Genomic DNA, 15,121 nt, shown 5'->3' with positions numbered 1-15,121 from the left:
ATCATATTCAGGTATTCAAACTCGACATCTCCAGTCACTGCAATTTCAACTAGTTGCGGATAACGATGATCAATTTTTTTTTCTTTACAAGAATAGATATATAAAAGGATACGAAAGGATCTCTGGATGTATATGCCCAATTGCAAAGCCAAAAGGTAAGTAATCAAATGACTTTATTATTAATTATATGAAAGTTCCATGCATTTTCATGACATTCGAAAAATCTGGCGGTTTCTGGACTGAAAATGCGGGTTTTGGAGGCTTGTCTGGCGGGTTTTAGTTCGTCACATTTGGCAACCCTGCTCTGTTTAGTGCAACAAGTTCGGGGCAAGTGAGAAATATCAGTGAAACGTAGTTCTAATCATCGCGTGTGTCAGTGCTAAGGTAATTTTACGATGTATATAACTGAGAATGTGTCATTTATCAGTTTGTTGCTGTTTTACAATAAAAGAATTGTATAAAAGTGGTGTAACATCGTCAAAGGATACTGAGGGCATTTTACTTCAGACAAAACATGCCCCACGTCATTCGTCGGCATGTTGATGGTTGCACCACTTCGTGCAAATTTTACCTTTCATACGCCAGTATACTATTAATGTAATTTCATTTGTACACACACACACACACAAACGGATCTGTTATGAAAACATTTTAGTGGTATTATAATCAATATATACAGTTCCTCGTAGGACAAGTGGATTTCGCGCTCGGTTACCAATTCGGTGGTCCGAAGTTCGATTCTCGGCTCGGCCAACGTGTAACTAGAGGAATTTATTTCTGGTGACAGAAATTCATTTCTCAATATACCTAATGTGGTTCGGATCCCACAATAAGCTGTAGGTCCCGTTGCTTGGTAACCAATTGGTTCCTAGCCACGTAAAATTATCTAATCCTTCGGGCCAGCCCTAGGAGAGCTGTTAATGATTTCAGTGGTCTGGTAAAACTAAGATATAGTACTTAACTTTATAATCCAGTGGCTCCTGGAAAGTGGTTATTCAGTGTGATACTGATTTGTTAACTGCCATCTTGTCACAATTTGGCGTCAACTGCTTTTGTCCCTGACGTCGAAATTTAATTACCTACCAATATTATTATTCCTTAATAATAATAATAATAATTAATAATAATAATAATAATGGCCGCACGTATGCCTGCCTGGTAGAAATTATCTTGCAACATTTTGATCATATCATATATATATATATATATATATATATATATATTTATTTATTTATTTATATATGAGGGTGTGTGTACAAACGAAATTGAATTAATGGTATACTGTTGTATGAAAGAACATATATGTATGTGTGTATGTGTATATATATATATATATATATATATATATATATATATATATATATGTGATGTATGTATGTATGTATATATGTATATACACATATTAACCCTTAATGGACAGATTGATCCTCGGGAGTAGTTTAAATGGTTTGGGGTGGTGTATTGATTGATTCTGTAGATAAACAATATTACACGCCATCGATTTGGAAAGAATAGGCCGGGAAAGAGGTGCCAATATTGTATAGCCCACGAATTCACTAATGGCAACTTTTACACTGGCTACAATCACGAATCTGGCCGTCTCGGACTTCCGTTCGGCTTGCCAGCATGGATAAATGTATTGCTTATGTCTCACATGACGTCTTTTTGTAAATTTGCTCGTACATATACCATGTGGTTGCTGTTGGTTTTTGTTCTTGTCTTTTACGATGGTATGTTGGTAGTAAATGTAATTTTGCAAAGAAATATTACAAAAACGTAAAAAATAAAGGTCCTGGATTTTTATTATTGGTAAATTTACGTAAGTATTTTTCAACAAATATATATGCCAAGAATTTTTTTACTTATTTATTTCTTACATGTTTTGATTTTGAGTGAGCTGTAATTATAATTTACAAAATAAAATGAAATTATTTATCAGAAAAAATCATATGAAGCTCTGCAAATTATAAGGGTACCAAGTGCCATTTTTGGAGTTTAGTGTTATTTGGGGCAATAGGTAGCTACACACCTCCCCTGTACTGTCCTGAAGTTTGGTACCTTTCCGCCCAATACCATAAGAGTGACAGTCATATTAGTAAACCTCTATATTTTAGCCTCTAAGGGGTACAGCAAGCAAATTGGATTAGAATTATATAGGGAACATGTCAAAAGCCAAGTGAGTCCGCCCATATTCATGTTACCAGACAGAAAGTCCAGCTCTAAGCCAACCAGAAAGCATGGAGCTCTTCTTTAGCCATCTTCATGCATTGTAATTGGCTGCTTGAGCTGCAGGGAGAATGACTACCAAGTGGATCTCTGGCAGCTCATTGACCAATCAGATTCTAGGATTTTTTCATGCTGAGTTCCTATAGGCTGCCTTCATTAAATAGCATTGTTTATACTTGATATTGAAAACACGGATCGTCTTTAGACCCCGGCGAGACATTTCTTTGTCATTCTCCGTGTGTTTTTGCTTTTTTGGGGGGGTGTTTAAATTAATTCTTGAATAAAATCGCTTAATATTGTGAATCAGTGATTCATAGTGATCATGGAAAATTATATAAAAATTCTCATTATAATGCCCTGAACATTTTTTGTGAGCGTGTTTAATAACCTTTCTTAACATAGGAGTGTGGTGTGGCCATTGAAGGACAGTCATTCAGGAACTTTCGTATTAAATTTCAATGAAAAACTAATGCATTTTTAAGTTACAAGTGTTTAAACTTTACAAAACGTTAAAGGCGATTTTCTCAGTATTTTTTTTAAAATGGCACTTGGTAACCTTATAATTTGCATAGCTTCAAATATAAATATAAGTTGTAAAATTTACTATTGTCGTGTAAAAGAGGCCCCACAAGTGGTTGTAGTTATTTTCAACCACTCGTGGAAGGTAGGAAAAATATTTTAAGATTTTTTTTTCTTTCACCATATGCCTTTGGATATCTTCCTCTTTCCAATGATGTGCTTTTTTTCATAAATTGGCTGACTTCAAAGTTTACCCGGCGTGAGTTGCTGAATATCGATATAAATTAACCTGTCTAGTAAGGGTTAATCACAGGAAAGAAAAGCATTTTCAATGGTAGAACATGTTTTACACGACAATAATTCAATGGAGATGCATGAATTTTTTTTAAAGTGAATCTTCTCGGCCACTGAGCGAGTCATGTCGGTTAGCTGCTCGGCCCGACACCGAGTGAGTCACGTCAGCTAGCTAGCTGCTCGGCCTGACACCAAGCAAGTCATGTTGGCTCCGTTTGCAATGTCGATATATTGTGGTCAACTTAGAGTTGAATGGGGAATTATATTCCATCCGGTATTGTTGAAAGTGCAATTTGATGTAGATTACGAAAATCATATCCCTCATCGTCCTTTGGGCAAAAAAAATATTTTATATTTTGAAAGCAAAATTAAATCAATGCGTATTAGAAAAAAAGTGCTAAATGTCTTAAAGTCTACCACCTAATACCAATCTTGATATGCTTTGGCACACTATGTATTTCTTTGGTAAAATCCGGGGTCAAACTGGTCAGGTTTTATGACAGCTATCACCAATGGAAACTACCCAGGAGTGGCGGATCTAGAAATCTTTCAAGGGGATGCACGTAGGAGTCACACACACACACACACACACACACACACACACACACACACATATACATATATATATATATATAGTATATATATATATATATATGTATATATATATAGTCATGTTTTAAATATTTCATGACCAAGTCATCCATACTATTATATATATATATATATATATATATATATATATATATATATATATATATATATATATATAATATACACACACATATATATAATATATAATATATATATACATATGCTTAAAAAATCACAGTAGACGCACGTGACTTCTTAAATAAGCGAATACCAAAGGAAAATGGTAGTCAGAAATCCAAGCGCTTTCGTCTTTACTAAGATATTGCCAAGGAGCTAATGAAATACAATTGGAGATGGTTAATTGTCAAAAACTGAATATATTAATTTTGTTGCTTATATTTATCTACAAATTTTTTCATTATGAAAGCATCAAGTTTAAATAAACCAAGACTTAAATTTAGAACATTTCTATTGTTTGACTTGATGAAACAAGATTCAATGATATTCCTTTTAACTGTGTCATTACATGGGATTAAGGCTCTTGCTTGACTCCAGTTAATAGGATGATCTAGATCTCTCATATGTACGAATAATGCATTCGATAATTGCCCAGTTCTCACAGAATATTGATGCTGTTTGAAACATTGTGAAAGAGATTTACCTTGTTATTTGGAAAAATTTAATCAAATTCTATGCCCTGATGATATCAATATTTGTAAAGGTATTGTGTATGGTGCTGTGAGTAAACCCTCTCCCCCTATTGTACCCAGATTTCTCCAGGCTTTTAAGAAAATTAAAGAAGACGAAACAGTGAAAATGACAAAAGCAGATAAATCTAATGCAGTGGTAATAATGAATAAAAGTGACTATGTAAGTAAAATAATGACATTGCTAAATGATACTGATACTTATAGAAAACTGAGGTCTGACCCTACACAGACAGTGAACTCCCATTTTTAATAAACAAATTAAATCCATTTTGAAGGGCTTGGACCATTTAATTAAACAGTTTACACTGCAATGCGCCTCCCTACCTTATTTGTATGGTTTAGTCAAGACACACAAAATCAAAAAGCCTATCAGATCAATCATTAGTTCAGTTGGCTCAGTTACGTATAATTTATCTAAATGGCTTGTAAAAAAAAGTTAAGTATATCTTAGTTTTACCAGACCACTGAGCTGATTAACAGCTCTCCTAGGGCTGGCCCGAAGGATTAGATATTTTTACGTAGCTAGGAACCAATTGGTTACCTAGCAACGGGACCTACAGCTTATTGTGGGATCCGAACCACATTGTATCGAGGAGTGAATTTCTATCACCAGAAATAAATTCCTCTGGTTCCACGTTGGCCGTGCCGAGGATCGAACTCCGGACCACCGATCGGTAGTCGAGTGCGAAATCCACTTTAGTAGGAAACATTTCAAACACGAATGTTAAAAACAATGTTGATTTTATAAACAAATTGAATAGTTTAAATTTGAATTTTGATTTTTAATATGGTTAGTTTTGATGTTATCTTTTTATTTACAAAAGTGCCTGTAGATGACTTACTTGAATATTTGATGACTTACTTGAATATTTGGAGGATGAATTAGAACGTCATGACATTTCCTTAAGTGTAGCAAACCTCATTATTCCCTTAAGTGTAGCAAACCTCATTAGTCTCATAAGGTTATGTATCAAAGATAGTAAATTTTCTTTTAATTGGGAATTTTTTGTACAAAAGTTTGGCATGGCTATGAGTAATCCCTTATCTCCTGTCCTTAGCAATATTTACATGGAATTTTTTTAGACAAAACTCTTACCAAGAATTTTGCCCCAAAAAGTTATATGGTTTAGGTATGTGGATGATATTTTATGTATTTGGCCAGTTAACAAAAATCTCCAGGAATTCCTTAATAATCTCAATAATTTAGTCCCTTCTATAAAATTTACTGTAGAGGAAGAAAGAAATTGTAATTTGAATTTTCTTGATGTAACTGTCCATAGAAATGATAGAAATTTCACCTTTTCAATCTTTTGAAAATCAACTAACATTGCCTCTTTTGTTCATTACTACTCCAATCACCATCAAAATGTTAAATTCTTTGTTTTTTCTGGGATGTTCCTAAGGGCTTTATGTGTCTGTAGCCCGCAGTTTATTGACGCTGAAATTAAAACTATTTATGATATTGCATTGAAACTTAAATACCCAAGGACTTTTATAGATGTGGCATGGAAAAGAGCTAGAAAAACATTTTAGTCAACTGATGACAAACTTGAATTTAGTAAGCATAACATTCTAAAATTACCCTATGATGAAAGGTTTTTATATATTCCTAGAATTTTAAAGCTTTTTAACATAAATGTTGTTTTCAGCAATATGAATGTTAAGAGTTTAGTAATAAAAAATTCTCCTAAAGATCTTCCAGGCTGCATATATGAAATTCCTTTCAAAAAGTGCGATAAAGTCTATTATGGACAGACCGGTAAATCTCTTTCACAACAGCATCAATATTCTTTGAGAACTGGGCAATTATCGAATGCATTATTCGTACATAAGAGAGATTTACTATGAGATTCAGGGCTTCTGTAACGCGGGTTTTTGGCAATAACTTTTTATCTATGCATTTCATAGATATAATGCTTATTCAGAATACACATTATATCTACACATAAATTTTGACTGTATTCTGCATTATGTAGGTTGAATAAATTTGGTACTTACAATGTAAAAGTGACCTTTTTTGAAGACGGGCCAACTTACTCAGAGATAAGGTTTCGAACGCACTCGTTACGTAACTTATGACAGCATTTCTTCCCTCTTTCTCGATGGATGATTGGCTATACGTAACGAAGGCTATACCTCTGGCAACAGTGACAAAAATTTAAATACAAGCAAAGCAGTACACCTTTAAGAACTCTGAATCCTCTCCACTGATAATTGTTGTAATGAACAAACCAACAAAATATGTTAATAAATACAAAAACACTTTGATTATTAGTCTAACTCCCAAAATAAGTGTTCTAAGAAATTTTAATCTACTTTATAGATCACAATCAGATTGACAAGATGTAGGGAATAGTTGGTAATTTTCAAAGACATAGTAGACAAGCTTGATTTGATAACTGTTGTATCCAATGTCAAGCAATTTTATTTATCGGCTATCTACCTATTTACTAAAAAAAAAAAAAAAAAAAATAGACGGTATCGTATTTTGGCTTTAAACCTTCAACAATAATTATCGTCAGAATGATGACGTCATGAGGCTCCACCCACTTTGGCCTCGTTATAATTCAGGATAACAATGAGGCCATCATGGTCATTGTTGTATTAGAAAATCTAACTTCTGGCTATAAAAACTCATTTCTCGAGTAGTTGTAAGAAGTGCTAAATGATCCTCAGGGATCCCAGCAGTTGGCCTAAACGTTTAATTCATGTATATTGCTGCTATTACTAATTTTGCGGCACTACTGCTACAGTAGTATTACTACGCTAGCACAGATACCCCACCCACATCTATGTATCGTTCTGCCATTCATAAAGTCTTTATACCCAACATGGTCGTACAGACTAAAGAAGACGAAAAAAAATTATATTGGCTGATCCGTTGGTCTGCTGGAGATTTTAGCACATAAGCATGTATTTACTTTGGATAAAAATCTTATTTTAACAAAAATAGTTATATAAAGACTGTTTACATACACTCTCTCTCTCTCCTCTTCTCTCTCTCTCTCTCTCGCTCTCTCTCTCTCTCTTCTCTCTCTCTCTCTCTTGGTGGCACAGTGAATAGTTAATGGAAATGTTCGAAATCCTGAATGACATTACAAGTATTATAATCACGTTATGCTAAATACAAATCAGACCATAAACATTGGATTTAAACTAGAAACTGAATAATTACCTATTCAGACTATAGTAAGTATGGCCACGGGCTTTCTCTTGACTGTATAAAGTTGCAAGTCGTAAGACAAATGCAGTTTTGCAACCACGGGGACAATTCCAAATCCTGTTAGCCATTCTTGACTACTATGGGTTTCAGAGCCGATGGAACTTATTAAGCTGATTGGATTTCTGTCTAGTGGATGGGCGGGGCAACATTTCGTAAAATGATGTTTACCTTGCTTACATAATGAATGTTTTTCGACTCTTGGCTCAAAATATAAATATGTCAACTTTCAGCTACCACCGATGCTTTGATAAGGAGTAAAATCCAAAAAACAATGTTACAGAGGCCCTGAATTTCATAGTAGATCATCCTATTAACTGGAGTCAAGCAAGAGCCTTAATCCCATGTAATGACACAGTTAAAAGGAATATCATTGTATCTTGTTTCATCAAGTCAAATAATAGAAATGTTCTAAATTTAAGTCTTGGTTTATTTAAACTTGATGCTTTCATAATGAAAAAATTTGTAGATAAATATAAGCAACAAAATTAATATATTCAGTTTTTACATGTTTTGGACTGTAAAGATACTTTGTAATTTCGGTTAGGGTCAAATCTGTTTAGGTTTGTGACCGTGTGATAGCCGATAATCCTAGATTATCTCTTTTAATTTTTACCCTTTGACAATTAACCATCTGGTATTCTTGATCTTGTGTTGTACCTGAGACCTTTCTCTCCAATTGTATTTCATTAGCTCCTTGACAATGTCTTAGTAAAGACGAATATATATACAATATTATATATATATATATATTATATAATATATATATAATTATATATATATATAGATATATATCGATAATATATATAATATATATCTATATATATATATATAATATATATATTATATAATATATATATATATCTCGTATGGATAACTTGGTCATGAAATATTTAAAACATGATGGTATGTATAAATCAAAGTAATGCCACAGAAAAAATTGAAAAAGCAAGAATGCCAAGATCTTTTAGGCTTAACGACCCTTTACTTAACTTGTAGCTTGTGTGATAATATATATTAGTTATTATATATGTATGCACAGTAGTAGTAGTAGTAGCAGTTGTTGTTGTTGTTGTTGAAATACTATCATTAATTAAGCAAGTGTTACTACTAATTACCAGTAGGATGCCTTAAAGGCAATAACTTGCGAAGCAGCAAGTTAAACCATCAAAGGGTTAACTATTTAGGGTGAGGTTGGTGAATACCGACCAAGGGAGAACAACAACCGGAAACTCGGGTACAACAACTATTTCAAATTGCGCGCCTAAGCTTGCCACCAACACGTCATTCATCTCGGTGAAGACCATGTTAGCAACAGGTAAGAAAATTAATTTGCTGATGTCTCTTGTTATTTTTCACAGTTCTCATATAGGGTCTCATGTCAATGAATTAAGTTTCATTATGGTATTTAGCCAAATTGACATGATAACGAGTGAAATGAAGTTCTCCCTTTTGAAGTGGCTGCCATGGTATTGTTGTGGAAAAAAGGGTGGTGCAGGAGAGCGCCGACTATAAAGGCGTGGGGGGATCATCGACTGCCAACACAGATGCGTGAAATGTTGAATATTTTGAAATACTTGGAAACCAAATGCCTTGAAGCTTTTAAGTATTATAAAAAATATTAAGTATCGTCTAATACTATGTAACTGGGGTGCAGACAGGCAGACAATTGTAAAACTGCATACATCTCTCATTATTTCAAAGTTACTTTATGGATGTGAAATATAGTCTTTTGCATCATCTAATCATCTTACTATCCTAGATTCAGTGCATCATGCTGGTATATATGCTTGGCAACAGGTGACTTCTGATCTTCTCCCATCTTAAGTTTATTGATTCATGCTGGTGAAATCCCACCTGAGTTATATCGACATTCATCAACTTCTATGAAAATCATCCAAGGTTTCCTGATCATTTTAGTTTTAGAGTAAAAAAGGTCTTGGAAAGAATGAATATGCGGCTAACAGCAATGATTCAGTGAATGGTTAGTGCATCTGACACAATCTGGTATAAATTGACTCCAGAGCCAGCATCTCTGTTGGCTGATTGTATGATGAGGAAGACGTCAAAATCAGTGCTGTGGAATTATCTCCTTGAGAAGGTAGTCATGTCATGATGTTGAAACCAGTTTATGCACAGTGGATGGTGGTGCATTTCTACATAAAGTCAATTGGCCATTAAAGGGAATGTATGGCCACGTTGTAGATCAGTATTGTGGCTTTGTGACAAACATGTATGGCAGATATGATTACGTGATCATTGTATTTGATGTGTACTCAGACAATGGTCCCTGAAGTCACATGAACATTATTGAAGAAACTAAATGACACCATCGGATGTTGCCCTTTCTGAAAAAATGAATATCATATATAAGAGTGAGGTGATTTTCTGTAACCACTCAATAAGCATCATTTCATCAACCTTCTCAGCTCCCAAGTTCTAATATATGGCTATGAGACTTTGGAGTGCACAGGTGATGCACTGTTATCTTGGTAGTACTAGCATATCACTGGAAAGAACAACAGCTTGGCGAAATCTATTTCAGCACAGAGCGTAAAGAAAATAAGAAACGAAAAGACAAAGCTCCTGAAGGGTTGATTTTTCCTGAAAATAATAACTTTCAGTACTGTAAATAAAACTCACACTTCTTGACAAAATATTATATTTTCCAAACGGTATGGCAGCTACTGCCACCATCCTGTGTTCTCCACTGAAGATGGTAGCAGTAGCTGCCAAAACTATTTGGACAATATATATTTCGTCAAGAAGAGTGGTTTTTATTTACATCTATCAGATCATATGCAGGCTATAATATAAGACTTTAAGACTGCTTCAGCTTCTCAGGGAATCACAAATCCTAAAACTTCTTAAGACTGTTGAAATACAGCTGATTGCTGACCAGGTTGGAGCGTTATCAGCCACACTGGACATCGTTGAGCCACTCTGGATGTGACATGTTTGTCAAAATGTAAGTTAGGTTACCTTCATTGGTTATGTCTCAGTTTCATCTATATAAACAGATCTGATTCAGTCTTGTTCTCCATGTGTCATTTAATCCATTATCCTTTTGGTTTTAAGGGTAAAGCTAGTGATACTGACAACACTTCTTCATGGAAAATTCTGCCTCTGTTTTACTGTATCTCCACCCTGGATGTCCTGCATCAGAAAGAGCAGCACAGTTTTGTGCAGTGAGGGTTCATCTACAGGTGTCACAGTGGAAATAGTTGGACCTATAATGTCTGAAACCTGATGAATGGGGACCGGTGTTTCAGGGGAAAACACTGATTCTGGTCAAAACTGACTTCAGCCAGCCCCACCTAATCTCATCAAGTACACTCACTGCAAGTGTAAGATGTCCTTCAAAAATACCTGTGGCATGCTGGCATGCTCTTGTCAGAAGAACGGACTTGATTGTGTTTTAGCCTGTGGTGACTGTAGAGGCAAAGACTTTCAAAATTTATTCACCGTTGCAGATGTCGATGTCACAGACGATGATGATGCCAATAGTGACCTATTGAATCATTAGACTTATGATTATTGACAATACCACTAAATTTTCACAACACGAGAGTATACACTTTTATTTCATTCTTTTCTCTTTTTTTTTTTAATTGTCTGCCAATGGTTGTTGCAAAAGTGTCCAGTCAGAAGAGTTACACAGGGCCAGAAATCATAAATATTAAAATCATAGATATTAAAATATAAAGACCATGTCCTGCACCGTTTGTTCAATATCTCTCTGAATAAGAAGCCAATATTTATTATAAACATAATTTTTTATGTGGATTTCTTACAGTTAACATGATGCAATATGAAATCATTTTCATAGACCTCCCTCTGTTCAAACATAAGAAACTTGTTTTCCAAATTGGGGAAAGTGAGCCATATGATTTTCAAATTCTATGTAAAATTGCACTTTCAGTGATGCTAAATATGTTTGAGGGAAAATTAAGTCTCGGTTGACGCTCATTTTGAGTTAATTCGACCACACTAACATGTAAGTGTATGAGCACATGTGCCTGACGCTCCACCTTCTCACCAGTCCAAAATGTTATCCCCATGGCTGGGTCTTTGGCAGGGCCCTCAGTAAGTAAATAGGTAACCGGAAGGAGGTTGGGTACTGGTGTGAAACTTATGCAAAAACCTTACTTGTGTTAAATGAGGGCACGTGGAAAAGCTTGTCTACATTAGTCAAGCAGTTCGAATTTCTACAGAGGAGAAGTTTACAAGTTTAGTTGCAATCATATTCATAGATAAATGTGCTTGTGACCAGAGAAAGAATGATAGAGGTTATGCATGATTGCAGAAAAATAATTTGTTGCTAAAGCATGGATATACTTACATTTAAATATAAATTTTTCAGGGCTACAATCAAGACGAAATCTTAAAATTTGGAACAGCTGAATGTAGAGTAGTCCAAATCCCGCATATTGTCACAGCTTCTAGTCCCTTAGGTGATCAGCTGAAATGGTGAGTCAATCTCATATTATTTGATTTTTTATTCACGTTCTTTGGATCTCCCCTGTTTTATTAGCTCACTAAAGAATTCATATTAATTCTCTTATAAGTTTCCATTGTCTGTTTTCTTAGTTATTCTTATCTCACAGGCCCTCTTTTTCATTAATACCCTATTTATCAATCATCGACTATTCTCTCTCTCTCTCTCTCACACACACACACACACACACACACACACACACACACACACACACACACACACACACACACACACACACACACATGCAATACAGCATTAGCACAAAGGCACTGCTTAAATTTATATATATTACCACCAAAGACCAAAACAAAAAAATGTATCTTTCACGTCTGCGATTCTAAAGGTTAACCGAGTCTAATTCCTATTTTAAAAACGTTACCATGATTGTTAATTTTTGAAATATCTCGCTATCCCTTGTACAGAAGTGGTTTCCATTAGATTTATACCACTACAATTATTCCCATTGTTTTGGAATTACTTAGCTACGAACGGGGGTTATAGTTAACTTTGAACATTGTATAGTACTAGCTTTATTATCAACTTTGAGGTGATTCACAGTGCACAATTCAGTGGTTGTACTTCGGTTTATAACCTTTTAAAGTGGTTGACATGGTAAAAACCATTTATCAATCAAGCACTGAGCAAACCTCCATCAAAGTCACCCAGAAATGTAGCAAGCTGTGAAGTTCAGAAACCACCAAAAAATCCTCATTGTTATTGAGCAGTTATATCTTCACCTGTGTTACCAGGCTATCAGTTAACTTGGAGAAATACAGTTTCGAAAGCCAGGAGACATGTTCATTAGGTGACCTTTTCTAAATGCTGATTCAAGTCTGCACAAAAAATCAACTGAGAATTGTAATGTTCCTTTACAAAAAATCGCCAAATTCTCTTCACCCAGTCGTAAAGTCCTGAGATATATACTAATTGCACCAGCCTTGATTTTTTTTTTTTTTTTTTTTTTTTTTTTTTGCCGTCCCCTAGGTTTGGTTAGGTTAGGTTAGGTAGGGGTAGGTTAGGCTAGTTCAAAGCAGTATCCTTTATATAATTTGGCTGTGGGAAACTTAATGAGATTATTGTTAAGAAGATTCTATGGTTAGTTTTTAAGATTGGCATGCCCCCTGGAATTGGGACCAATAGTAAAATTTCTGCTTCCTTGTAATATGAATAAGACAAAACTTTGCACTAACTTAAAATATTTATCAAAAAAGCACTCATATACCCCCAGAACACAATAGACAACATACGATACAGCACATAAGCCGAAAAGGTCAACATTACGCAATATATACGGATGTCCAAATCAGAATATGGAGTGTGATATGCTGCAGTGTCCCAGGACAAAACATACCATTTCTCTCTTCCCAATAATGCCTCAGTATTTACAGCCGAGTTATGTCCAATAACATCGGTCATAAAAATAATTGAAGAACAAGCCTTTAATAATTTTGTGATTTATTGCGACTCTAAAAGCGCTATAGAAGCCATTAAAAGTTACAATCCCCAAAAATTATATAAGGGAATAAATGTTGAAATATCGAAGAGGCTGATAAAGCAGCCAAGGAAGCAGTCTATATGAAGAGAGCAAATGTGGACATCCCTATTAGTGACTATGTAGCATATATAAAAACAATCATTGTAAATAAATGGCAAGATAAATGGAATGACCCCCCATGTGACCAGGAACTTTGCTGTAGTGGGGGGCTTGCGTGGTGCAATGAAGAATTGAGCGATGGTGGTGGGGTGATTTTTTCATCCCGGTAGGTACTGCCATGCCACTAAGGTCAATTCAGAGCATCCTGACTAATCCTGGTACTCTGTATCATCTCCTATTTTCACTATTTCTCTCCTTCCTCTGTCCGGATGGATTTTGTTGATGACCTTAGCATGAATTTGGACACGCTCTTACTGTTCTTTGGAGTTGAAGGAGGGTGGAGTGGGAAGGCATGCCTCTCCACCCGTAGAACTGGAGTACCCAACCGAGCGAGGGGAAACTTTTATGTCAAACCCTGCATTCGGTGCTGGGTCTGATCTCGATGGACTGACGACCCTCAAGGTACTGAATGTGGGATTTATATCTAGATTGTACCCCTAGGGTTCCGCAATAAGGGAATTGCATCCTCTAAATGTGGCTCCATGGTGGGTATGGGGGAAAACCTAGACGAATCTTTTATACTATATCATTCTATGAGAAACTTAAAACCCCAAAATCCTGATGACCATTGCACGGAACACGACATGGGAAAGACTTCAATCCAGTGTGGTTACACTGGCACCATATACTCCTCATCAAGGGAGAAGAAATTTTGTAGGAAGAAAATACTTAGAAGAATCTGGAGAATGTGTACCTAATGAATTTGATAAATATCTAACCATTACCTTTGAGGATAAAGTTATGAATATTTTTGAAGTACATAGGGATATTGTAAAATGTTGTGGGAGGGAACCTAAGATAATGCCACATGGTAGAAATAAGCTTTTGGTAGAGACTAGATCATTAGAAGAAAGTGAGAAATTGAAATCTCTGAGTTTACTGGGAGGAGTTCAGAGTGAATGTAAACCACATGATACCTTCAATCATACTAAAGGAATTATATATGCTCCTCATCTTATGATTCATCCTGAAGAGGAACTGGAAGATGAACTTAAAGATCAGGGTGTATTGAAGGTGGAAAGACTAAAAAAAGAAAGTATTATTAACTTTCAATTCTTCTAAATTGCCAAATTTTGTGAAAGCAGCTTGGTATAGATATGAAGTGAAACAGTACGTGCCGAGACCCAGGAGGTGTTTTTACTGTCAGGAATGTGGGCATATAATTGGGTCCTGTAGATCCAAGTTGCAAGGAAACCCTGCAATTTGTATAAATTGTGGAGAAGTTGAGCATGGTGATTGCCATGCTGAACCAAAATGCATGCATTGTGGGGAAGCACACCAGTCATCCTCGAACTCATGTGATGTTTTCCTTTTTGAAAAAGTTCAATATACTAGAGTCCTGGAGAAAGTTACTTTTGCAGAAGCCAGAAGAATAGTACTGAATAAATATATAAGACCAGGGGTATCTT

General features: G+C 35.2%; 1 protein-coding gene across 10 annotated transcripts in view; it reads left to right on the top strand.

Annotated features, from left to right (window-relative positions):
- The window catches only part of LOC135216353 (E3 ubiquitin-protein ligase rnf168-like), a 97,899-nt gene that overhangs the window by 63,929 nt on the left and 18,849 nt on the right, over positions 1-15,121 (top strand). For 4 of the 10 annotated variants that reach the window (XM_064251602.1, XM_064251646.1, XM_064251612.1 and 1 more), the window contains exon 2: positions 11,924-12,030. In XM_064251602.1, coding sequence (XP_064107672.1) covers positions 12,028-12,030 — 3 coding nt within the window. In that variant the 5' untranslated portion in view covers positions 11,924-12,027. Of the gene's footprint in view, positions 1-294; positions 385-8,681; positions 8,879-11,923; positions 12,031-15,121 lie in introns of those variants that run through there. The other 6 variants (XM_064251595.1, XM_064251638.1, XM_064251629.1 and 3 more) reach the window with 5 other exon arrangements.

Source organism: Macrobrachium nipponense, chromosome 19 (assembly GCF_015104395.2).
Source record: "Macrobrachium nipponense isolate FS-2020 chromosome 19, ASM1510439v2, whole genome shotgun sequence".
Taxonomy (NCBI): domain Eukaryota; kingdom Metazoa; phylum Arthropoda; class Malacostraca; order Decapoda; family Palaemonidae; genus Macrobrachium; species Macrobrachium nipponense.
The sequence above is the reverse complement of the archived record's forward strand: the minus strand, read 5'-3'. Positions and strand labels throughout refer to the sequence as shown.